Below are 26,318 nucleotides of genomic sequence, written 5' to 3' on the forward strand. Positions count from 1 at the left end.
TTAAGTAGACTGCCACACCTTTCTACCATGGAGAGGCTAGTGGGTTGAAACTGCGTCCTTTTGGTTAGCAGCCAAGTACTTAACAACTGTACCACTGCTCCTTTGGTTAAAATGAATGTTTGGTGGATTTTTTTTTTTTTTATCATTTGTGTTTTTGGACTCTTCTTCAAGTCTAATGGTTACAATTCAAGTCTTAGAAATAATACAGAATAATTCAGTAATACCTTATTAAGAGGATAATATTAAAACATCCCACTTAAAAAAAAAATCCTACTTATTTTAGTTACTGAGAACACAACCAAGAACATCTGGCTAAGCAGCCAGTGGTGTGATAAGGTCAAGCCATCAAATCTGAATATGTCACCAGGAAAATGTTTCAGGCCCACACTCTAACTTTACATGTAATTTTAAAAAGTTTGATGATATGCTGTCCTATTGGAATTGGCAAATTAGATGAGGGAAGCTGGAGGAAAATAGGGCTAATAGAACGAATCAAATATAAACCAGCAAGTAGTAACAAATGGCAAGGAGAGCGGAAAAGATGGACTATAAGAAGCAGATGTAATAGCTTAAAGACCAAGGCACATGAGGATCATTTAGCATCAGGGCAAACCTCTTCACATCTCCTCTCTAATAACTGGCTTTCATACAGATAAGCCTAGGCACTAAGATCATGTAAATTACTTTCAAAAGTCACAGTTTAAGAAGGCAGTAGAATGTGTAACGTAAGAGATCAAACAAACATATTAAAAAAATTATGGCACTAAATGGAATAATTTTTATTTCTCCACAAAATTAACTAGTGGAAGAGTTTCATTTGTTGAAGATTGCAGATAAATTAGGAGTTTTTTATACAGAATTATAGTACCAGGAAGAGGATACATATAGTTTGCCAGGAAAATAGACTTAGCCAATGATATATATATATTTTTTTCTCCCCAAAGTTAGTAATTATGTTTGTGGCAAGAAAGATATTTCATTAGCTCCAGGAAACTACATTTTTTTGGAGATCTTCAAAAGTTTCCAAATGCCAAAATTAAGCTAATTATGAAATAATATTAATTATTAATTATTGGATAGGATACTATTACATCATAATTTTTTCATTCTGAATAAAAAATGAAAGACCAAATTACATCGAGACTAAATTTTCTAAACCTTTGCAGGTGTCTTTTCCTTTCATGCTTACTCATCATCCATCCATTTATTCTCAGAGATATCAGTTTATTATTAGTTGAGGAAACCATCATACCCCTCTTCACAAAATCAAAAATTATTGCACAAAGGTAATGCTTTCCCTTTTGCCTGTTCATTGGAAGCCAATTCTGATCATTATTTGTGATATGGTAATGCCTAGTAGATAAAACAAAAACTTTACGAATATATGTGGGGTGTGTGGTTGTCTATATTGTTCTCTCAATTATATAGAGTAAAAGTCTGATATGTAACATGGCTTGCGTACAAGGGAATTCCTGGTCCTATAAGCAGGAGTTTGATGGGACTTGTACTACAGCATTACTTGTAACATGGGGAAAACGGTAAAATTCTGCTTGTGGTAAAGAATGAATACCAGAAGTGATATTTTTGAATACCAATAAGAAGGCAGAAAGATTTAGTAAAAATAACATGGGAGTCTGGAGTCAGACATACTTGATTTAAACCCACATTTAACCACTTAGTGTATGACCACTGGCAGGTTACTTACTCTGAGCTTGGTTCTTTAGCTGTAAAATTAATTCAAGATTGTTTTGAGAATTAAACAAGATACAGTTTGAAAACATTTAGCACAGTACCTGGCAAATTAAAAAAACTAAACCTGTTGCTGTCAAGTCAATTTTGACTCATAGAGACCCCATAGTAGGCAGGAAATAAATATTAGTTACCTTTCATTATCCTAAAAACAAGTCAATTTTACCTTTACTTGCAAACTTGCTGATGCAACTCTCCGTTCTAGATCTTCTACCTGTTGAAGAATACTCAAGTCCATTTCCATCGCTTGTTCTTCTACTGACCAGTTCTCCACAATATCTCGAGTTACCTGGTTTTCTTCATTTTCATTTAATTCAATAATAGCAACTATGTTTGAAAAGAAATTAATTTTTAAATCCACTTTATTAAGTTTTTCCCCTCAGAGATTTCTTCCAGAATGTGAATAAAATTCCAGGGGCAACATGTACACCTAACTTGACACATACAAATGCACGTGTATATGTGCAAGCAGTCTACTGCTAAAAGTAGGAATAATATTTTTAAGAAATATAAAATGTTATGCATGTGGGCATAAAAAATTATAAGAAAGTAATATCAATTTAAGAAATGTAAACAGTTACTGTTTGTTGAGCAAAATAAGAAAAATGCCTATCAATAATAAAGATATATGAAAGTATGCCTTAAGCTAAAATAATTAATTATAACTTTTCAAGCAAGAAAGCAGAAATCTCTTAGATACATACCATCCTTATTCTTGATGCAGGCTTGAGAAATATAATCCAAGTGTTTCTGAATTTGCTTTTGTAATGCCTTTTCTCTTATTCCTCTGAGATGTAGCACTTTGAGCAAAGCTTTCAGGTCCTCTGGGTCAATAATTCTCCACCAACCAAACTGCATTTCTAAGTCAAAATAAATACATAGATCTTTTACAAACATTTTGAATATGAAATCATGGCAAAATGCAAATCAAGACTTATGAACTATATATAAACCATCACAGATTCAGTTATAGAAATCTGTAATAATGAAATAAAATGGCTACAAACCATCGCAGTGTACCTACCTTCTGGAATAGGTTTTGGACTAAGAAAATCTACTGGTTTTGCTACTTCAACAGCTGCAGGTTGAGTTGAAGAAACTTTTTCATTCTGTGGCACTGGAGATTCACTTTTACTTGAAGCAGCGTTGGGAGTCAAGAATGAATTGCCATTCCCTTCTGATAATCCCAACCCTGATCCCAGACTAGGTAAAGGTGATGATGTAAATGGAATATTGGAAGTAAGTACACCTGTGGGCCACCCACAAAACTGAAGTCCCATCATAGATACGCCACTTTTTATCTACAAAAAAGCAAAACATGATAAAAGTAGAATAATATAAGAAGTTTGGAAAAACGTTTAGAATTTAAAATTACTTTCTGAAAAAAATACTTTTACTTTTCACAGAGGAAAATCTACTTTATTAAGTTTTTATAATAGCCACAACAATGTTAAATTTCATGTTCTTATTTGCTCCCCAGTCAAAATAATTTCCCTTTCAGAAATTCTGTGACAATGACAAGTTACAAGTAATTAGAGAAGCAAATGTTTTAGGCTTAGACATAGGCTAGAAATCTGTAGTTCTAATAAGGCTTGGTGATCGAAATTCTAACTCTCTTTTGTTTTCAAACTGTGGCCATTCGAAAACATTATATTATAATAGTTATAATGTATTATAACTAATATATATTAAAACCAAAAACCCAAACCCGCTGCCGTCGAGTCGATTCCGACTCATAGCAACCCTATAGGGCAGAGTAGAACTGCCCCATAGTTTCCAAGGAGCGCTGGTGGATTCCAATTGCTGACCTTTTGATTAGCAGTCACAGCACTTAACCACTATGCCACCAGGGTTTCCTAATATATATATTATATATATATATATAAAATAACTGTCAACTGATTCTACCTTGAATGAAAATCTTTGTGGGGTCAAAGATTAAAGAAATATAAAAATGAATTAAAGTTACCAGTACTAACCTGAAGAGGTGATAGGGCAAATGGATTTAGGCCAATAGGATTCTGAGAGGAAGATGATCCGAGAAGAGGAGCTGGGGCAGGTGAAGGTGACTTAGGTGGTGGCTGAGGCTGAGGAGCCACTAAAGGTGCATCTGACACATCAGCATGGGTAAGTGAAGTGTCATCACAAGGTGTTCTGGGCAAAAGGCTAAACCACTGTCTATTCTTTTCAGTCAGCGTTTTTAACAACTGGTCACTGGGGAGAGGACTATAGAACTTCCCTGGACCACTTGAACCAGGACTAAACAGATTATTAGAGTCTGTCTTTTCCACATTGCTTTGTGTTGCTGTTGACTGAAGGCTGCCCAGTGAATGTTTCCCACTGTTCTGAGAAGACGATGTACACCCATTTGCACTACCATTTGGTTTGGGGGTCATAGAGTCTGACTCAGGGGGCATTTTAGCTACTTCTAAAAGCTTGCTTAATTTGGAAAAAGAGCCAGGTTTTTGAAGAAATAGATTTGTGTTGTCTTTTTCTTTAAGATCTTCCTTTTGTTCACAGTGATCTGTATTTAAACAATTTAAAGTGTCCCCAGGAGTCTCAAACATTTCTTCTTTGATCTGGATACTTTCTGCCTTTTTTAGTTTTTCTCTTTCTTTTGCAATTTCCTCTAGTCCTACAAAATTGAAAAGTATTATGAAGTATTACTCCAGATCAAACCACTATATTTTATTACTATCTATCAAATTATAATATATAAATATTATAATGGTCCTTTTCTAGATTACCTAATACTTTACATTTTTGTTTCTAGATTATATTTTTCATCTAGGGAAAATTAATGTATAGTTATTACAAAAACTTAAAATATAAAAAAATATAAAAAGTATCCAAAACCCTACTACACAGCAAAAATTAGCATTAACATTTTTGTACAAATCCTTACAAGAGTTCTCTATGCACACACATACACACTTAAACCTATGTAATTTTTTTTAAAAGGGAATATACACATATTATCCTAACCTACATGTGTTACTGAATAATACTTGATAAAGATTTTTGTGTGTCAATATATACTTACATCATAAATTTTAGCCACAGAGTATTCAGTGCAATCTATCATAATTTAAATAACCAATCTTCTACTGCTGGACATTACAAACCAAAAAACCAAACTCATTGCCATCAAGTCGATTCCAATTCATAGTAACCCTATAGGACAGAGCAGAGCTGCCCCATAGGGTTTCCAAGGAGCGGCTGGTGAATTTGAACTGCCAACCTTTTGGTTAGCAGCTGTAGCTCTTAACCACTGTATACCAGGGCTCTGTACAGTCCCATTATTCACTGTATAGTCAATACTATAAATGATGAATTTCCTTGTATTTGCATTTTTAGAAATTTTTTCTTCTGATTTACTTTTCTTTTATAATTTTTATTGTGCTTCAAGTCAAAGTTTACAAATTAACTCAGTCTCTCACACAAAAACTGATATACACATTGCTACATACTCCCAATCACTCTCCCCCTAATGATACAGCCTACTCCCTCCTTCCACTCACTCTGGTTCATGTGGCCCTTTCTGTCTCTTGGGCTCGTCTGATTTACTTTTTGAGGATAAATTCCTAGAAGTAAACTTACTGATTCTAAGACACACACTTTTCTGAGTTTTTAAAATGTACTGTCGAACTACCACACCATAAGTACATAAGAGTACCTTTTAGCCTATACCCTCAACAAACCGGATACTATCAATATTTTTTCTTGCCCATTATCTGTTATTGTTATGAGGCACTGTTAAGTCAGTTCCGACTTGTAGTCCTGCACCATCCTCACAATCTTTGCTATGTTTGAGCCCATTGTTGTAGCCACGGTGTCAAACCATCTTGTTGAGGGTCTTCCTCTTTTTCCCAGACCCTCTACTTTACCAAGCATGATGTTCTTCTCCAGGGACTGGTTACTCCTGATAACATGTCCAAAGTACATGAGATGAAGTCTCGCCATCCTCACTTCTAAGCAGCATTCTGGCTATACTTCTTAGACAAATTTGTTCATTCTTCTGGAAGTCCATGGTATATTCAAGATTCTTCACCAACACCATAATTCAAAGGCATCAGTTCTTCTTTAGTCTTCCTTATTCATTGTCCAGCTTTCACATGCATATGAGGTTGGTTGAAAATACCATGGCTTGGGTCAAAAAGTGCACCTTAGTCTTCAAGGTGATATTTTTGCTTTTTAACACCTGAAAGAAGTCTATGGCAGCAGATCTGCCCAATGCAATATGTTGTTTGATTTCCTGACTGCTACTTCCATGGGCATTGATTGTGGATTCTAGTAAAATGAAATCCTTGACAACTTCAATCTTTTCTCCATTTATCATAATGTTGCTTATTGGTTCAGTTGTGAGGACTTTTGTTTTAAGGTATAATCCATTCTGAAGGCTATACTTGTTGATCTTCATCAGTAAGTGCTTCAAGTCTTCTTCACTTTCAGCAAGCAAGGTTGTGTTACCTGCCTATTGCAGGTTGTTAATGAGTCTTCCTCCAATGCTGATGCTGCATTCTTCATATAGTCCAGCTTCTCAAATTATCTGCCCAACATACACAGTGAGTAAGTATGGTGAACGAATACAACCCTGACATACCTATCCTGATTTTAAACCACGCAATATCCCCTTGCTCTGTTTGAAGAACTGCCTCTTAGCCTATGTACAGGTTCCACATGAGCACAATTAAGTGTTCTGGAATTTCCATTCCTTGCAACATTATCCATAATTTGTTATGATCCACACAGTTAAATGCCTTTACATATTCAGTAAAACACAGGTAAACATCTTTCTGGTATCCTCTGCTTTCAGCCAAGATCCATCTGACATAGGCAATGGTATCTCTTGTGCCACATCCTCTTCTGAATCCGCCTTGAATTTCTGGCAGTTCCCTGTCAATGTACTGTTGCAACCATTTTTGAATTATCTTCAGCATAATTTTACTTGCGTGTGATATTAATGATATTGTCTGTGGATCACCTTTCTTTGGAAAAGGCACATATATGGATCTCTCCCAGTCAGTTGATCTTCCAAATTTCTTGGCATAGAAAAGAGAGCACTTCACCTAAAGTACAATAAATAAAAAAAAAGAAAGAAAAGAGAGCACCTCCAGCATTGCATCTGTTTGTTGAAACATCTCAATTTGTATTCTGTCAATTCCTGAAGACTTGTTTTCTGCCAATGCCTTCAGAACCATTGGTTGTTGATCATATGCTACCTCCTGAAATGGGTGAATGTTGACCAATTCTTTTTGGTATAGTGACTACATGTATTCCTTCAATCTTCTTTTGATGCTCCTTGCATTGTTCAATATTTTTTCTTCAGTTCTTTCAGTTTGAGAAATGCTGAGCACAGGAAATCCTTTTGGTTTTCTAACCCCAGGTCTTTGTGCATTTTATTATATTACTGTGTCTTTTCGAGCTGCTCTTTGAAATCTTCTGTTCGGCTCTTTTACTTCATTTCTTCCAGTTGTTTTAGCTACTTACATTCAAGAGCAAGTTTCAGAATCTCTTCTGACATTCGTTTTGGTCTTTCCTGTCCTTTTAATGACCTTTGTTTTCTTCATGTATGATGTCCTTGATATCATCCCACAACTCGTTTGGTATTCCATCATTAATGTTCAATGCAGTATATCTATTCTTGTGGGATATACTCAAGGTTGTACTTTGGCTCTTGTGGACTTGTTTTAATTTTCCTCAGCTTCAACTTGAACTTGCATATGAGGAATTGATTGTTCTGCAGCCAGCCCCTGGCCTTATTCTGACTGATGATCGTCTGTTTCCACAGTTGTAGTTGATTTGATTCCTGTGTTTCCATCCAGTGAGGTCCACATGTAGAGTCACTATTTATGTTATTGAAAAAAGGTATTTCCAATGAATTAGTCATTGATCTTGCAAAATTCTATCATGCAATATCTGACCATATTTTCCAAGTACTAATCCTTCTTCTGTTTCTAATTTTAACACTCCAATCACCAGTATTTATCAATGCATCTCAATTGCATGTTTGATCAATTTCAGACTCCAAAAGTTGGTCAAAATCTTCAATTTCTTCATCTTTGTCGTTAGTGGTTGGTGCATAAATTTAAATAATAGACATATTAACTACTCTTCCTTGTAGGTGTATGGATTTCTTATCACTGACAGCATTGTATCTCAGGATTAGATCTTGAAATGTTCTTTCTGATGATGAATGCGACACCATTTCTCTTCAACTTGACATTCCTAGCACAGTAGGCTGTATGATTGATTGAAAATGGCCCAGACCAGTCCATTTCAGCTCACTAATGCCTAGGATATTGATCTTCAAGCGTTCTATTTCATTTTTGACAACTTCCAATTTTCCTTGATTCATACTTCATACATTCCACGTTCTAATTATTAATAGATGTTTTCAGCTGTTCCTTCTCATTTTGACTCACGTCACATCAGCACATGAAGGTCTGGAAAGCTTTATCTACATCATTAAAGTCGACTCTACTTTGAGAAGGCAGCTCTTCCCCAGATGTATTTTGAGTGCCTTCCAACCTGAGGGGCTCATCTTCAGGCACTATATCAGACAATGTTCTACTGTTATCCATATGGTTTTCACTGGCCAGTTTTTTCAGAGGTAGGTAGATCACTAGGTCCTTCTTTCTACTCTGTCTTAGTCTGGAAGCACCACTGAAACTTATCCACCTTGGGTGACCCTTATGGTATTTGAAATACCAGTGGCATAGCTTCCAGCATGACAACATGCAAGCTACCACAGTACGACAAACTGACAGATGAGTGGTGGTTGCCAGTATGTAGGAGGTCAAAATCTAAATATGCATTGTACTGATGACTAGTAAGGCTGAGTATCTTTTCATAGGTTTATTAGTAGTTCTGCTTATGAACTGCTGGTTCATGTTTTTGTCTATTGTTTTAAAAAATCATTTATAATATGTTTTTTAAAAATATAAATCCACTACTTTATTCAATTTAGAAAGTAATATATATTCAGGGTAAAATATGCAGTAGTGAAGGGTATAAGGTAAAACCTTTTCTGCCCTATTCCCTAATTTCCTATGTCTACTCTTCAGAGGTAACTGTGGTTAATCATGTCAATATATCCTTCCAGAAATTTTTTATGTATATGTGCATTTGTGTCTATATACCATTGCCATTGAGCTGATTCCGACTCATAGCGACCCTATACTGCGTAGAACTGCTCCATAGGGCTTCCAAGTTGCGGCTGGTAGATTCGAACTGCCAACCTTTTGGTTTGCAGCCAAGCTCTTAACCACTACACTACCAGAGCTATATATCTATATATATAGATACACACATACATGTACATCTATGTGTATACTTAAATGTGTATGTGTATATGTAAACACACACACACATATTTAAAAGTAACATTTCGAAGTCAATTCTGTCAATTCAATTCTGACTCATAGTGACCCTATAGGACAGAGTAGAACTGCCCCACAGGGTTTCCAAGGTTGTAATCTTTACAGAAGCAGGCTGCCGCATCTTTCTCCCGTGGAACAGCTGGTGAGTTCAAACCACCAACATTTTAATTGGCAGCCGAACACTTAACCACTGTACCACCAGGGCTCCTTATTATATAACCAGAATACTACTATTCACTTTTCTGCAATTTGGAATAAAATCCAAACTTCCAGCCAAGGCCTATGACACTCTGAATGATGTGGTTACTGAAAACCTCTACAACCTCTGTACCACTGTTATCCTTGCTAACCTTGCCCGTCTATTCTTCCTTCTTTCAGCTTCTCAAACATGCTAAATTCTTACCTTCTCAGGGCCTCTGCACTTGCTGTTCTTTCTGCCTGGGATACTGTTTTCTCTACTGGCTCCTTTTCCTCCGCGTGTCAGATTGTCATTTCCTTGGAGAGGTTTTCTCTGATCACCCTATCTAAAGTAAGGTCCCCCTCCCAATAATGTTATCATATCTTTCTATATATTCCCTTTACAGAATTTATCATTATTCATGATAATCTGTTTATTTTCTATTCTCTTGCTTAAACACACACTAGAATTTAAATCAATATGCTTCACTTAAAGGCAGAGTAATGTCAATCTTGCCTATTATTACATCCCAAATGCCCAATATAGGGGCTGCTATAATCCTTTCATAAGACAACAGGATTGCAGGCATTTTTAAGTTCACAAAATCCTGTAAAATAAAACTTCTAAAAAACTTTTAATGTGTTATCTCAGGAAGTTGTAAAGTGTTTTCATCAAGGTTTAATAAAGAAACTTTGTTTGGAATGAATTATTAAAATTCCATTTTGAAAAATTACAGACTGCTTTTCAAATTTCATGTGCATATGAGTTTTAGATCTCTGGATATTTGCATAGTTCACATATTTAAGTACTAAAGGACCAATATCTCTCCCACAGAAACTCACACAAAAATCCACAGTACAGAGTTAATCAGAATTAAAAACCAGTTGCCCTCAGTTTTTTTTTTTTTTATAAAATAGGGACTCAGTAAATATTTCTTGAATGAATGAAATAAAAGGACGAATTTACTATTTTCACTACCAATATACCTTAGACAGCTTTCCATGGTAAAACATATAACTCTACTTCATTTTTTGGGACACAGCTCCATAATATTCTATTATATGGATACATCATAATTTTTCCAACTAGTCCCCTATTAATGTTTAATATAGCTCTCACATGCTACTCTTAGAATTAGTTTCTAATCCAAATTAAAATCCTGTACCTCAGACTTGTGCTTCTGATAAAGACGGTGTAATAGGGACTAGATTTACGCTCCGGAATAAAATAACCAAAATATAGGCAAAATATATGAAACAATGGCTTGCAAGAATCTGGGCATCAGGCAGCAGAGATGGAAAACAAATGAGGTGAGCCCTATGACTGCCCCAGTTTACTGCCTTGAGATTGTTTCTAGGCTACAGCACAGAGAAGAGGAACCCAGATGGAGCCTGGCAAACTCCCTGTGATGAGGAGAAAGAACTGAGAGGCCAGGGAGACCAAGGTGGCTAAAGGGTCCAGGACAGAATACAGGAGGGGATGGAGCCACACACAGAGAGAACTCCAGAGATCTGCAGAGGTATTCAGCTGAGGAAAGATCAGTGCACATATGCAAGGAACAGACCCAAGGTCAGGGAAAGAACCACTTCTAAGGGTTACAGTTGACATTGTCAGGTACTCACATAGACTGGGAATACTGCTTGTTTCTTTTAAAACCTCCAGATTCACAGGGCACTGAACAGAGTACTAAGAATTTTGCTTTAGTTGTTGTTAGGTGCCATTGAGTTGATTCCAACTCACAGTAGCCCCATGTGACAGAGCAGAACTGCCCCATAGGGTTTTCTAGGCTGTAATCTTCATAGGAGCAGATCGCCGGGTCCTTCTCCCATGGAGCTGCTGGGTGGGTTCAAACTACCAACCTTTCGGTTCACAGCTAAGTGCTTAACCGCTGTGCCACCACGACTCCTTTTGCTTCAAAGAGAAGGGGTTAACCAGCTCTAGACTGAACACTGTTCCAGGCCTGCCTAACAAATCTTAAAAGCAAGACCTAAAAAGACCAAACTGTTTTGAAGCAACTTAAGTGTGTCTCAGTTAAACAAAACTCAAGAACATTTACAGGGGAAAGATATTCTATGTTCATAGACTGGACGCTTAACATTGTTATGATGTCAATACTACACACAGAGATCGGTAAATTCAATGCAATCCCAATCAAAATTCCAACAGTTCTTCTTTGCAGACATGGAAAAACCAGTCGTCAAATTCACATGCAATTGCAAGGGGTCCGTGTGTATCGTTTGTGGTATGAGTATCTTGCATAATGTAAATTTAATTAATATTTTTCCTAGGACGTAGTCAAGGTTTGATTCTTCTCATATGTGTAGTCCCTGGGTGGGGAAAGTAGTTAACATGATCGGCTGCTAACTGAAAGTTTGGCAGTTCAAGTACCTATAGAGGTACCTTGGAAGAAAGACCTGGTGATCTGCTTCTGAGAAATCGGCCATTGAAAACCCTATACAGTACAGCTACTCTGATATATATGGGTCAGCACGCATCAGAATCAACTAGATGGCAACTTTTTTTTTTTTTAAATCTCCTCTATATAATATTAAATCAGGAAAGGTGTGCGTTAGAGTTGTATCCTATCGCTATACTTGTTACATGTGTTTGCCAAGTAAATAATTCCAGAAGCTGGACGACATGAAGAAGAATGAGGCATTAGGATTGGAGGAAGACTCATTCACAACCTGTGTTATGCAGATGACACAACCCTGCTTGCTGAAAGTGAAGAGGACTTCAAGCACTTACTAATGAAGATCAAAGACCACAGCCTTCAGTATGGATTACACTTCAACATAAAGAAAACAAAAATCCCCACAACTGGACCAATAAGCAAGATCATGATAAACGGAGAAAAGATTGAGGTTTTCAAGGAGTTCATTTTACTCGGATACACAATCAACACCCAAGGAAGCAGCAGTCAAGAAATCCAAAGATGCACTGTATTGGGCAAATCTGCGTGCTGAAAAGCAAAGAGGACTAAGGTGTGCCTGACCCAAGCCATGGTGTTTTCAGTCACCTCATATGAATGCGAAAGCTAGACAATGAATAAGGAAGACTGAAGAAGAATTGACGCTTTTGAGCTGTCTTGTGGGTGAAGAATATTGATTATACCATGGACTGCCAAAAGAATGAATAAATCTGTCTTGGAGGAAGTACAACCAGAGTGCTCGTTAGAAGCAAGGATAGCAAGACTACGTCTCATATACTTTGGACATCTTATCAGGAGGGATCAGTTCCTGGGGAAGGACATCAGCTTGGTAAAGCAGAAGGTCAGCGAAAAAGAGGAAGATCCTTAAAGAGGCTGCAACAATGGGCTCAAACATAGCAACAATTGTGAGGATGGCACAGGACCAGGCAATGTTTTCTTCTGTTGTGCACAGGGTCACCATGAGTCAGAACCGACTTAAAGGCACCTAACAACAACAACATGTAATATTAATTAATGATAATGTTATTATAGGGATTTTTTTTAACCTGTGCATTTAAACTTTTTAATAAACTTGTTAAATCTAATCTTATTTCATTAATAACAGACTGTACTTTTACAGAATTTTTAAAAAATTGAGAAGTAAGAGGAAGGGAATAAATGCACAGAGTTAATACTGTATTAGCTTTCATTATCCATTTATTTCATGGTAGACTCTGCCAGTTGGTACTTATTTAACTCTACCAGCCTTGGCTCTCAGACACAGAACATGATTATATTATAGAATTACTTATATGCTGTCATTTGTTGTCCTCATATATGTTATATCTTTCCAATTAGACTGTAAGCTCTTTGTGAACAGGGAGAGGTTAATTGATTTTTTTTTTTTTGTATTTCCATAGCACCTACATAAGATGCAATATAGGTGCATATTATATACCTGATGATTAAATCATAAGTAGGTTTTTTGGGGGGGGGAAGGACTGTGTATCTGTAATTTATAACTTCCACAGCACTTAGAATAATTAAGGACATCCATTAAAGAACAAAAACTTTCAGAAAAAATAACCTTTAAGTGAAACATTTTTCCTATTTTCCCCCATATTGTTCAGTGACCAAAAATAAGAGTATAAGAAATAATTAATATTTATATAACACTTTACAGCTTTTCTAGATATGGTATTTAAGATGATCCTTATAACAACCAAAGAATTCATACAGTGCTTATTAAAATTCTTCTTTTGTAGAGTGGGAAACCAGAGTCTAGAGAGGTTAAGCAGTTGACCTAAATGGAAACCAGGGACTAATAACTCCAAATTCAATCCATGTTACGGAATCTGAGAGGACTAAAATAAAAAATAACTGTTTGCTGTAAGCTAGTCTCATAAATCTTATATAGCCATTTAATTGATTGATTAATTTATTTACTTTCTTTCTTAAAGTATTTTTAGTGTGCCTGTGCCATGTAGAGTACTATGTTTACCTGTGGAAAATAAAAATTAAGTACATATGAGGATTATAAGATCGGTGGCTAAACCAGTGATTTAAATAATATGAGGAAATAGTATGTATAGCTATGTGCCAAAATAATGGAATAATTATTTCGTTTCTAGGTGATCACAGATACTAAAAATTAGTTCAACTTAAATAAGCTAGAGAGAGGTTTATGAAAGAGCTAGGGGTTGAGTTGGATCAAGAAAGATGAGTGAAAGATAGCTGAAGAAAAGGCTTGTTCGTGTTGTAATGAACAGGGTTTGCCAAAGCAGGGTGTGCAGACACAGAGGGAGAGAAGTACATGGGCTGAGCCACACTGGGCAGGCTGGTCTAGCTACCTAAATTCATCTTGGAGAACAGTGTACAGATGGTTTGGAGTCAGATTTGCACAGGGCCTTGAATGCCAGGCTACAGACAAACTTACATCATCTAATAGGCAAACAGGGAGCCATTTACGATTTTTGAGTACAGACATGATACAATGGCAGAAAGTAAAGGAAGGATGGGATTGTATATAGAGAAGTCAAAGACAGTTGTAATGAATGATACATTTATATATTGATAAATAACTGACTTCAGTAGTGATGCAATGAAATTGATTTCAGACACTTTGAAAGAAAAGGTTATATGCCCAGGTGACTGAGAATAATGTGGCCTTGATTAAACTGAAGAATATTTAATTAGTCTGAGATAGAGCTCATTTTTTTTTGGGTGGGGGGTAATTTTTCAGCTTCCCAGGTGATTTTAATTATAGCTAAGGTAAAAATCCACTTGCTTGGACATTTCTTTTGATACTGCTTATCTGATCTTAAGCTTTGGCAAGGCTCTATACATCCAAGTAACTCATAATTTTAATTGTAATTTTTAACTAGATTTTTATACTTTCATTTCATTTCGTTCCACACAAGCTCTTCCTCTTGACTTTCCTGATTTGGTTTAAAGCATCAATTTTTCTACTCAGGATTAAGTAATTAAATTTATCTTTATCTCCACTTTTTCCTACATCATATGCAATAATTTCTTACATCAATTCTACCTTTAAGATAGCTCTGTCTTCCCATTCCCTCCATTTGCCCCTGAGTGGAGAGGCTCCCCACTTATTATTTGGGCTACTGGAGCGGTATCACACCTGGTTTCTCTATCTCTTCTTATTTCAATCCAATGTATACTTTACTCCTAGATTATTTATTTCAGTATAGTTCCCACGCGTAAATTAGTCTCTGCCCTCAAAGAGTCCACAGTCTTTAGCCCCCAGTGGCAGAGATGGTTATGTATTCAAAAATATTATTAATTAAGCCATATAACGTTTCCCTGCTTTGAGCTCTCTAGGCACTTTACTTTATACTTTTGATAACTCTGATTTGCAGAGTCCTAGGATTCTTTACATGATTGGAAAGCAAGAGTATAAGATGGGGTCTATCTGGAAAGGCCAGGAGTTCACCAAATAGGTCAAATGAGAACAATTCTGGTTTTTTTTTTTTTAGATTTGGGGGTTCTGCATAAGATTATCATTAAAAAAAGTATTCTATAGCCTAAAACAAAAGCTTAAAAATGGCTGCTTTATATAATTTCTATACTATATAAATCTTCTTCCCCACTGGATTGTAAACTTCATCATGGCACAGATTATATTTTCGATATCTCTGTACCTCCGGCAATACCTAGGAATGCCTGGCATCTAGTAGGCATTCTAAATATGTGTTGAACAGAAGTCTTTGCTTCCATATACCACGATAGGGAAATCATTATATCCTGAACCTGTAAGCACTACTTAACACTTTTGGCCCTATCGGTATTTAGACATTTGGAAATGCCCAGTCACAGATTTTTGAAAAGTTCAATTCAAGAATGCTAACTGAACACATAAATGCACAATGTACTGTGCTAGTTAATGTAACAGAAATGGAGTCAGCAAAAGAATAGTCTAAAGGTAGAATAACAAGGATTGTGTGGCAACACAAATTCAAGGAAGAAATTTTAACAGAGAAGAAGGTGACCACAAATTTCAAACCTGACCAAAGCTTCGAGATAAGTGAGGATTATAATAAGTATCTTTGATTAAGCAAGTTACCTCCAGGGGTATTGTCAGGATGAATCCTTCTTGCAAAGGTTAAAGAATAAACCACATATTGGAAAGTTTGACAATAAAAGGAAGAGAAATGGAGCAGCAGGTATAAAGGGTAATACAGGTGAAGATATTTTTGTACTAAACAGGAGAAAATATAATTTACATTTGATGTCAGAAACAGTGGCAGAAGAAAAACCATGGACAGAGGGAATATTTATCAATTTAAGGGGTACGATGAGTTCAAACCCTGGTGGCATGGTGGTTAAGAGATACGGCTGCTAACCAAAAGGTCGACAGTTTGAACCCACCAGGCGCTCCTTGCAAGCTCTATGGGGGCAGCTCTACTCTGTCCTGTAGGGTTGCTATGAGTTGAAATCGACTCAATGGCAACAGGTTTGGTATGGTTTGGTTACGAGTTCAAAAGGAATAATAATTCTAATGGATTGAATTGTGTCCCCCAAAAGTCATGCTGAAGTCCTAACCCCTATACCTGTAAATATGATCCTGTTTGAAAATAGCAGTTTTCTTTTGTTATGTTAATAAGGTCACATCAGAGTAGGGTGGGCCCTAAATCTAATCTCTTCTGACTGTAAACCAAAAACCAAACCCATTGCTGTTGAGTGGATTCTGACTCATAGAGACCCCACAGAAGAGAGTAGAACTGCCCCATAGGGTTAACCAGGAGTGGCTGGTAGATTTGAACTGCTGACCTTTCAGTTAGCAGCCAAGCTCTTAACCACTACATCAACAGGGCTCCAATCCCTTCTGAGTAGTGTCTCATAAACAAAGCAGAATGGACATAGACGCATGTGGGGAAGAGACCATGTGAGGAACCATCTATAAGCCAAGGAATACCTGGGGCTACCGACAATGTGGGAACCTCTCCCCAAGCTGATGACTGAATTCAGACTTCTGCCCTCCAAAACTGAGACAATAAATTTCTGTTCCTTAAAATCACCCACTTTACGGTATTTTTTGCTTCGGCAGTACTACATAACTAAAGCAGCAATCTAGGTCTTACGATGTTTATCCATAAAGCAGACTTGATTCTAGAAGCACAAAATATTTTAATAAGTAAGAGGGTTTTTAAAAATATAGTTTCTTATATTACTGTCTAATAGATTTATAGTTCCTACCTTCACCACTCTCCATGCCTTCTACAAAAATCCCTCCACACTGAGGAAGAATCCAGTATCGGCGTCTATAACGATCTTGGCCAAACATCATTGAACGTAAAGAGTGAGAAGCATCAAAGAGCTTCCGTCTGTACTGACTCTGTTGCTGTTAAAACAGATACACATAATTAAATTATGAGTGTTAAGTGTTTTAAAAACTAATATATAAACAACTTTATACTTATGCCTTCAGAGCAGATAAATTTCACTGCAGGAAAAAGAGCGAAAGGGCTAAATATTACATGTCCGACTTCAATTTCAGTAACATAAAGAGAGAAATTATTTTAAGGATAATTGAATATTTTTGTTGTCATAGATTAAAAGGATAAATTCTATTTTATCATGTTTCTTATAGTAAAGCACATCTTATACAATGTAATCAAGTATGCTATTGAGCCAAAGCAAATTGGTTCAATTCTACTGATTACAATGTCTAACAAATATTATTTACATATGTAATTGATCATACCTATATTTGCCTGTTTTTCTACTCATGCTGTAAATCTAGGCAATATATGGCTAAATTTTGGGATACATCTATGATGAACCTAAAATTGATTAGTGATCTCATAATATTAATCTTATAATATTTTTAAAACTAATTTTTATTTTACACAAAGTTCACCTGAAGTTGAACTAATTCTATCGTTACTTAATTTTTAATGAGAAATAAATGGACATACAGAGTTTATAGGAAACCCTGGTGGCGTAGTGGTTAAGAGCTATGGCTGATAACCAAAAGATGGGCAGTTCGAATCTACCAGGTGCTCCTTGGAAACTCTATGGGGCAGTTCTACTCTGTCCTATAGGGTTCGCTATGAGTCGGTAACCGACTTGATGTCAGTGAGTTCGGTTCGGCTGAGTTACACAGTTTATAAGTCCAGTGTAAATAAATTTCACAGATATACAAATGCAAAGCAAAACATAAATGCTGAAACTATTACCATGAAATTTGGCTGGAGTTTTCAAACTAATTAATTCCAAGAAAAAAATTGTACTTTTATTAATACTTTGCATTTATATGAATAATAATATAGACCCTTTCTTCATAAGCTTTGAATAAGTTCAGTGTCATGTTTTAAGAGGTAGGCTTTTCACCTTGGCATTAAATTTTTAAGGTTTAATTGTAAGAATGTTTCTAGAGCTCCTCATTTTAATTACTCACAAAAAGCTTCTTTTTACCTAGCAATAAGAAAAACTAGTCCCATACAAGGAATATTTTCAAAACAATGCCAAAAAGATATAAAATTTAATCCAAAAAGTGCTTACTTTACTCAGTTTTTCAATCTGTTTTTCTAGCTCTTCAACACTTGCTGCTTGATCACCTTCATCCTATAGATAACAAAATACAACATCATTTATCTGTTTTTAAGATTTTATTTATTCAATCAATCAGCAAATAATAAAAGCCTCTTATTTGAAAGTACTAGGATAGGCATGGTAGAAATGCTCTTTATAAACTAATAATTTGGTAAGGAGAGAAAAAACATTACATAAAACAAATACCAAATGGTAATGTTATAAGGACCTCAAGAAAAGTAGAGATTAAGGGTCATGAAGTTCAAGGGAGGGTGAGATTACTTCTAGTGGGAATCTATACCAAGAGAGGCTACATGGAAGAAATCATGTTTCAGTTAGCTACTAAAGAATGGTCAGGATTTTACTGAGGAAAGACGGCAGGGCATTCCAGAAAGAGTTTAGCATATCTTGACATGGAAGGTACATGACGAGGTAGGGTGGGAGATTAGGCAAGAATGAATTTAGGGCTAGACCGTGAAGAGCAGTAAATGCTTGGCAAGGGACCATATGATCTTTTAAGGGAGGTTAAGCATTGTTTAAGCATTGAAACTATACAGAAATTAATCTGGCAATAGCTGTAAGATGATCTGGAGCAGGGAAAGGACTAAAACTGGCAAGACTAGCTAGTAAACGGCTGCCTTACTGGGTAAGAGAAGCAGAAGTGGAATAAAGCAAATGGATGTAAGAGACATTGCATAGAACTGCTAAGTCCTGGCAACTCATGGATATGTAACAGGGAGGGGTGAGGGAGATGAAAGAAGGAATAAATTATGATTTTCAGGTTTTAAACCTGGGAGGCTGGAAAAATACTGGTGCCATTAACTGAGTTATTTTTAGAGTGAAGAAGATAAATTACATTTTGAATACAAAGAACTTTTAAAATAAAAATCACCTTTATGATATACAGTATTAATTTCATAAATTGACAGTTTGCACGCAGTTATGTAAGATTTTCATCCCAGAAAATAAAAATGGGAAAACTATCCCCAAATTATGTTTTAGAAGGAGATCATGAAATAATAGAAAATAAATGGGCTACTTTGGATCTCAGCTGCATTACTCGATATATGCAAATTATTTAACTTTTTTGTTTCCTTATTTGTAAATTGGCAATAACATTATCTATAACATGAGATTGTTGTGAGGGCTAAGTAAGAATAGGTCTGAAAGTATCTAGCAGAGTTTCTGGCATGTAAAAGGTGAATAAGGTGACTTTTCTTCCTTTTGAAATTTGTTCTGTAATAAGAAGATACGTTACATCTGAAATTTAAAAATAAGAACTTAGCTTTAATGTTCACTTTCTATAGCCATTTTTAAAAAGCCACACTGCCACCAACCAGAATGGCCATCTACCCAACTAAACTTAATGAAAGGGGACCCAAATAGTTTTATCATTAACTGTCATTTATCCATATCTTATCTAAATTTAGGGGACCAAGTTATGAAGGCATTTGGGCTTAATACCTTCAGTAAAATGCATTATACTTCGGATTACAAAAAAAAAAAAACCTTAAAAGAGAACAGGCTCAACAACACTTAAATCTTGACTCTCAAATAGATATTTACATACCTATATGATTCTACAGTGATCTTTTGACTAGCAGGACAAATGTTTGATAATTTGCTAATACAAAAGTAAAATTCAATAAACATTTGAAACACATCAGATTAAGCATATATCAGACAAAATAACTAACCTCTATTTTTAAGACTCCTCCTATGACAAGAAAGAAATAAAATGTCTACTAAAGTTTTATCTTAAAAAGTTTTAGCTAATGTGATGGTTAAGGCTGTGTGTCAACTTGGCTGGGCCATGATTCTCAGTGGTTTGGCAATTACATAATAATATACTTTGGCGGTTATATAATGATGTAATTTGGCAGTTATGTAATGATATAGACATCCTCCATTTTGCGATCTGATGTATTCATCCCCCATTTTGTGATCTACCGTGAGCAGCCAATCAGTTGAAAAGGGTGTTCCCTTGGGGGTGTGGCCTATATGCCATCCACCCACCCACCCACCCACCCACCCACCCACCCACCCACCCACCCACCCACCTACCTAAGCTTGCTCACTCTGGATCCTACATCAATTTACCAGCATCTGACTTCTGGTTCTTGCAACTTGAGCCTGTCATTTGACCTGTCAAATTTGGGGATTCACCAGATTTTGCAGCCAGCTGCCTGGATCTGATTTGATGATTTTGGGATTCGTCAGTTTTGTAGCCCGTGAGTCAGTAGCCTGTTGTCTAACCTGCCAATCTTGGGTTCATCAGCCCCTGTAACCACATGAGTCAGGAGAATCCTCTAGCCTTATGCCTGACCATGGACTTGGGACTTGCCTGCCTCCGCAACCCTGTGAGCCATTTCCTTGAGATAAATCTCTGTGTGTGTGTGTGTGTGTATATATATATATAATGTTTCACTGATTTTACTCCTCTTTTTTTTTTTAGAGAGCCTAGCCTAAGGCAGCTAATAGTTCCTATAATTTTCAGAAACATGAGGGAACGTGGAAGACCAGAAAAAAAAATGCAATGATGACAACAAAACTAAACACGCAGAATCTATGCCTGCCATAGTTTCCAAGGTTTCCCAACCAAAAGAAAAGGCCAGTATGTGTCCCTATATATCAGAGTTTAATTGTCAATATAACCCCTTTACATGCCAAACTGTGAGGGTAAAGCTCAAGGAGGCTCAACAGAAAGGTATTATGGAAAGACTATGGAAGGAATGGAGAGTAAGGGGGGGAGGGAAGTTATCTTTGAGACAAAGGACTATGACTATTCAAGGGCAGTATCTTCTAATTGAAGTGGATTAGAAGATTACATGGATCTTGGAGCCCTGATGGCACAGTGGTTAAACCCCTTGGCTGTTAACCAAGAGGCTGGCAGTTTGAACCCTCCAACCGTTCCATGGGAGAAAGATGTGGCAGTCTGCTTCTATTAAGATCACAGCTTTGGAAATCCTATGGGACAGCTCTACTCTGTCCTATAGGGTTGCTATGAATTGGAATTGATTTTGATGGCAATGGGTACACGGATCTCCCTGCCTTATAATTCTTTAAGGACTGTAACTATCAACAATCTACCTATATCTTAGTCAAGAGGCCAGACCTATTTTTGGAAGAATAATGTGCCTTTCTTGTTGACCAAATTGATTAAGTAGTCAAAATTTGATTTGTTTAGGAAATTGATAAATGGCTACCTGTTCTTCATCATAAAGAATAACTCTCAAATCATTAAAAAATGTTAATTTGGTTTATTAGTACCTAAAATATTTATTCAAAAAAAATTAAATTGCTCTCTCACATTAACGACAAGGTACAAATTTGCCAAGATTTTGATCAATAAAATCCAAAAATCTATTCAACTTTATAATCCAAGACAAATAAAAAAGTAAAATACTACTTTAAGTGATACATCTGCTCTAAGGAATACTAATATTTTCAAATAGTCTATTTGTAAAGATAAAATGTACAGTTTGTTAATTCTCCATGTGAATAAAGAAGCCAGGTGATGCAAATAATTTTTGTTAATAATGTCTAATTTAGTGGGATAGCTATCCAATAGAATACACTGAAATTCCAATACATGGTAGTTAAATTTATGAGGTAACACTTTAAAACAATTTATAATATTAAATGCTGAAAGGGATACTAATTCTCTGAAAAGTTGATTAATATTGGTCAGTGAGGTTTAATTCCTGCTATGGGAATAACTCTGCTTATCAAAGGAAGGACATTACTTATAAAGGGTATCTTTTTGTTTGGGTAATTACACTTCTGATACCCAAATTATATGCCCTTCACATTATTTGTCACAAGATGAACGTATATGATCAAGTGGTTTCAAAAGTACCAGATTACAAAATAATTTATTTCTGCAAGGAAGTTCAATGTAGTCTCTTTCATATTCATACTCTCTTAAAAGAAGTTCACTGTAGTGATTTTTTATTGTTCTGGTTTATAATATAAAATGTATGAAAACACTTTGTATTTATGTATTTTTACTTACAAAAGAGAATTGTGTATATGCTCTTATAAGTTCTCCTACATTATTATCCAGATTCAGTCATAAATTTCATTCAGTAATTTATCAATGGTTCTGACTGGTTTTATTCTTATAGATTTCATCAATAATTTCATCCCCGTAAGCTTTTTATTTTCATTTCTCCAGTACCACTGAATGATGCAGGAAAAGAATTCTTCCTAGACTTCCTTAGCTGAATACCCTTGGCATTAAGGGCAGAAGGAATAGCTTGCTGTATATTGTTCTTTAAGTGCCATTCTGTAGCCCTGCCAATATTTATAGCATTCTTTTGTCTTACAAAGATTAACTCCAACCTTTATCTCTCTTTTATTTATGTCTATTTCAATGTCTTATTGTAGCTGGCCCCTAAACACACACACACACATACATATATATACAAAACACACTTCTCTATGGCCTTGTCTTCTTCCCTTTGCCCTACTCTTCAAGGCTTGCTCCTTCCTTCACTTTGATTGAAACCCCTCCAATATCTTTAAGGACTTCATACTATTAATTACTCTCTTTATCTCTTTAATCTTTAACCTCCCTTTCTCATTTTATTGGTTCTTTCCCTTCAACCAAAAGTCATCTCAATTCTTTGATATCGGAAAAATCCTTGACTCTTTGTCCTCCCCAGGCTGCTATCTTTTCCTGTGAGGCACAATGCTTGAAACAGTCATTTCTACTTTCTCACTTATTATTTTTCTCAACCCATTATACCCTGGCTTCTGCTCTCACTCCCCTAATGAGACAGCACTGACATTGGTTCCCAATGAGTTCTATGTTTCCAAATTCAACAAACACTTTCACTCCTCATCACACCAGAGCCCTAATACTTTAACACTGTTATCACTCCCTCCTTTTTGAAATGCTTACTTTTCATGGTTTCTGTTATTACTATATATGTAGAAAATAGTTAACAGAGCAGGGCTGACTGCTATTCTTTGAAAGGCCTGCTTACAAGGTTGGCATCTGGGAACTTTGATCTTGGGAGGCTTCCTACCACCCTACCTGATAAGATTAGCTCACTGAACCTAAACTCTCTGTACAAACAATGTGGTTTTTGCTGAACACCTGCTTTTCTTTTGGGAATCTGGAATTCTGACACATGCTGTGCAGAGGGGATCTATGTGAGCAGTCCCCAATAAAAACCCTGGCTCTGACTGTCTAATGAGCTTCCCTGGTAGGTGACATTACACATGTGTTGGACACAACCTGTTGCTGGGGAAATTATCCCAGCCTATGTGATGCCTCTGGGAGAGGACTCTTCAAAGCTTGCCCCTGGTTTCCTTTGGACTTCTCCCCATGCACATTTCCTTTGCTGATTTTGCTTTGCATTTTTGCACTGTAATAAATCATAGCCATTAAGTACAACTATATGTCGAGTCCTGTGAGTCTACCTAGTGAATCATCGAACCCAGAGGTGGTCTTGACCCACTACAGAAGTTTCCTACCTCTCTGACTATTCCTTCTTGAACAAGAATCTATGTGGGTGCCTCTTAAATGTTGATATTTCCTAGGGTTCCAACCTTGGTTCACTATCCTATTCACTAGAGCAATCACTTTGTGTAATCTCTTGCATCCTCATAATTTTAAACTATCATTTATGTGCTAATAACTTCCAGATCTATCTCTTTAAAACTGAACTCTTCTTTGTGCTTCAGATTCTTAAATTCAACTGACTCTGAACTTTTGCATGTTGTTGTTAGGCGCTGTCGAGCTGGTTCCGACTCTTAGCGACCCTATGTATAGAATGAAAAGCTGCTCACTTCTGTGCCATCTTCACAATCGTTGTTATGCTTGAGTCCATTGTTACAGCCACTGTGTCAATCCATATCATTGAAGATCTTCCTCTTTTTTGTTAACCCTCCACTTTACCAAGCATGATGTCCTTTTCCAGGGACTGGTTCCTCCTGGTAACATGTCCAAGGTACATGAGACAAAGTCTTGCCATCTTTGCTTCTAAGGAGTATTCTGGTTATATTTCTTCCAAGACAGATTTGTTCATTTTTCTGGAAGTCCATGCTATATTCAGTATTCTTTGCCAACACCATAACTCAAAGGCATCAATTCTTTTTTGGTCTTCCTTATTCACTGTCCAGCCTTCACATGCATATGAGGCAATTGAAAATATCACAGTCTGTGTCAGGTGCACCTTACTCCTCAAAATGACATCTTTGCTTTTCAACACTTTAAAGAGGTCTTTTGCAGCAGATTTGCCCAATGCAACAAGTAGTTTGATTTCCTGTTCGCTGCTCCCATGGTCACTGATTGTGGATCCAAGTAAAATGAAATCCTTTACAACTTTAATATTTTCTGTTTATCATGATGCTGCTTATTAGTCCAGTTGTGAGGATTTTTTTTTTTTTATGTTGAGGTGCAATCTATACTGAAGGTTATAGTCTTTGATCTTCATCAGTAAGGGCTTCGAATCCTCTTCAGAACTTTTGCATAGGCTCTTCAAACTCATCATGTCCCAAATGAACCTATCATCATTTCCTGTCTTCAAATATCTGTTCCCTATCTTCTATCACCTATTTACTCCACTTCTAAATTCCCTACCTTAGTTAATGGCAACAAAAGCATGCAGTCTCCCAAGGCAGATAGTTGGGAATAAACCCTACCTCTCATCAACCCACACAGTCCGTCTTTAAGTCTTGCCCACTCTTCCTCTTAAATACTTATTGAATTCTTTCCTCCTTCTTCTTCCATCTACCATTACTTTAGTTTCAGACCCCTCACTTCACATCTGTTGGCAATACCTCCTGACTGATCTCCCCACTTCTAATATTGCCCTATCCAAATTTATTTCCACCTTTCACAGAAATGCCAGTGTGAGCCACCTGAAAATCAAGTCTGACCAAGTCATTCCTCTGCATATAACCCTTCAATGGATTTCCATCACCTAAAAAACACAAAATCCTAGGCCATCGTTGCTGTGTATGACGCCGTCTAGTAACTCTGAACCACTTGTAATTCCTTTAAAAACACATTATTGTTTTCATATTTCTGTGCCTTTGTTCATGCTGTTCCTTCTAAACATTCTTCCTCAGATACTTCCCCAGGTATTCAGCCCAGACTGTAGCCTCAGCTAATGGATCCAGAAAGCCTTTGTGGGAGTTTGTTCCTCAGAAAGGCTAAATGCCCTTCTTTTGTACCTGGTTAGCACATTGTAAATATCACTGTGAAAAGTTATACATTAACATGTTATATTTTCTTTTGGTAATTCTTCTTCAGTGAGACTGTATACTGACTGAGAGGGACTTTCAGTGCCTTATTAATTTTTGATCAAAAGAGCCTAGGACTTTTGATCAAAAGTCACCAAGGCTTAGGTCTTCCTGTGAGGGTACTGGGAGCCTGGCCACGCATCTGGCCCCATTGAGGGGTAAGGCTTCAGGCCTAGTTCAGCTCAATTTGGGATGTCATTAAACTCTCATGCATTTCTTCCAAACACTGTCTCTGATACCTCATCGATTCTCTCATCTCAGCCCACAGCAGTTTTGAATTGGAGGGCCTCAGGCTGCATAGGAGCTAGGAGCCCAGAACAGGTACCTGCTGGCTCAGTGCTGCCTGCGTGTCTGCCCAGAGGCTGTGGCCACAGAGGAAGCCAGCCCTAATGGCAGCTGGATGTGGTGTCCCTGCGGACAGGAAGAAGCAGAGGGTGCAGGGCAGCATGGCTGCCCAGAGACCTTCCTTGAGGGCCTCTGTGGCCTTTGCTGCCATACCCACTGCCTTGTTAATGCAGAAAATAGTCAGATGGTAGATTTTTTACTATTGTCATAAATGAAAAATGTCGGATAATGAGAGCAAGGGTAAGTGAAGAGTAGGTGTGCATAGAAAAAAAAGCATGACTTCTTTTATTCAGTGTGAGTGCCTTCCATGTGTAGGCATTCTATTCAATATTTACCCATCACAAAAACATTATGGGTATTATAATAGCCATTTTTCAGATAAAGGAATGAAGGCAAATGTCAAAAATGTAATTCAAACTCAAGTCCATTTGCTTCTAAATTC

General features: G+C 36.7%; 1 protein-coding gene across 17 annotated transcripts in view; it reads right to left on the reverse strand.

Moving 5' to 3' along the window:
- Nucleotides 1-26,318, reverse strand: part of BAZ2B (bromodomain adjacent to zinc finger domain 2B) — a 468,630-nt gene that overhangs the window by 22,347 nt on the left and 419,965 nt on the right. For all 17 annotated transcript variants that reach the window (XM_049888762.1, XM_049888761.1, XM_049888760.1 and 14 more), the window contains 6 exons: nt 18,245-18,307; nt 16,937-17,081; nt 3,729-4,384; nt 2,774-3,050; nt 2,454-2,609; nt 1,916-2,076 (listed from right to left, as the gene is read on the reverse strand). In XM_049888762.1, coding sequence (XP_049744719.1) covers nt 1,916-2,076; nt 2,454-2,609; nt 2,774-3,050; nt 3,729-4,384; nt 16,937-17,081; nt 18,245-18,307 — 1,458 coding nt within the window. The remainder of the gene's footprint in view (nt 1-1,915; nt 2,077-2,453; nt 2,610-2,773; nt 3,051-3,728; nt 4,385-16,936; nt 17,082-18,244; nt 18,308-26,318) is intronic.

The sequence above is a fragment of the Elephas maximus genome, chromosome 6 (assembly GCF_024166365.1).
Source record: "Elephas maximus indicus isolate mEleMax1 chromosome 6, mEleMax1 primary haplotype, whole genome shotgun sequence".
In the NCBI taxonomy this organism is placed as follows: Eukaryota; Metazoa; Chordata; class Mammalia; order Proboscidea; family Elephantidae; genus Elephas; species Elephas maximus.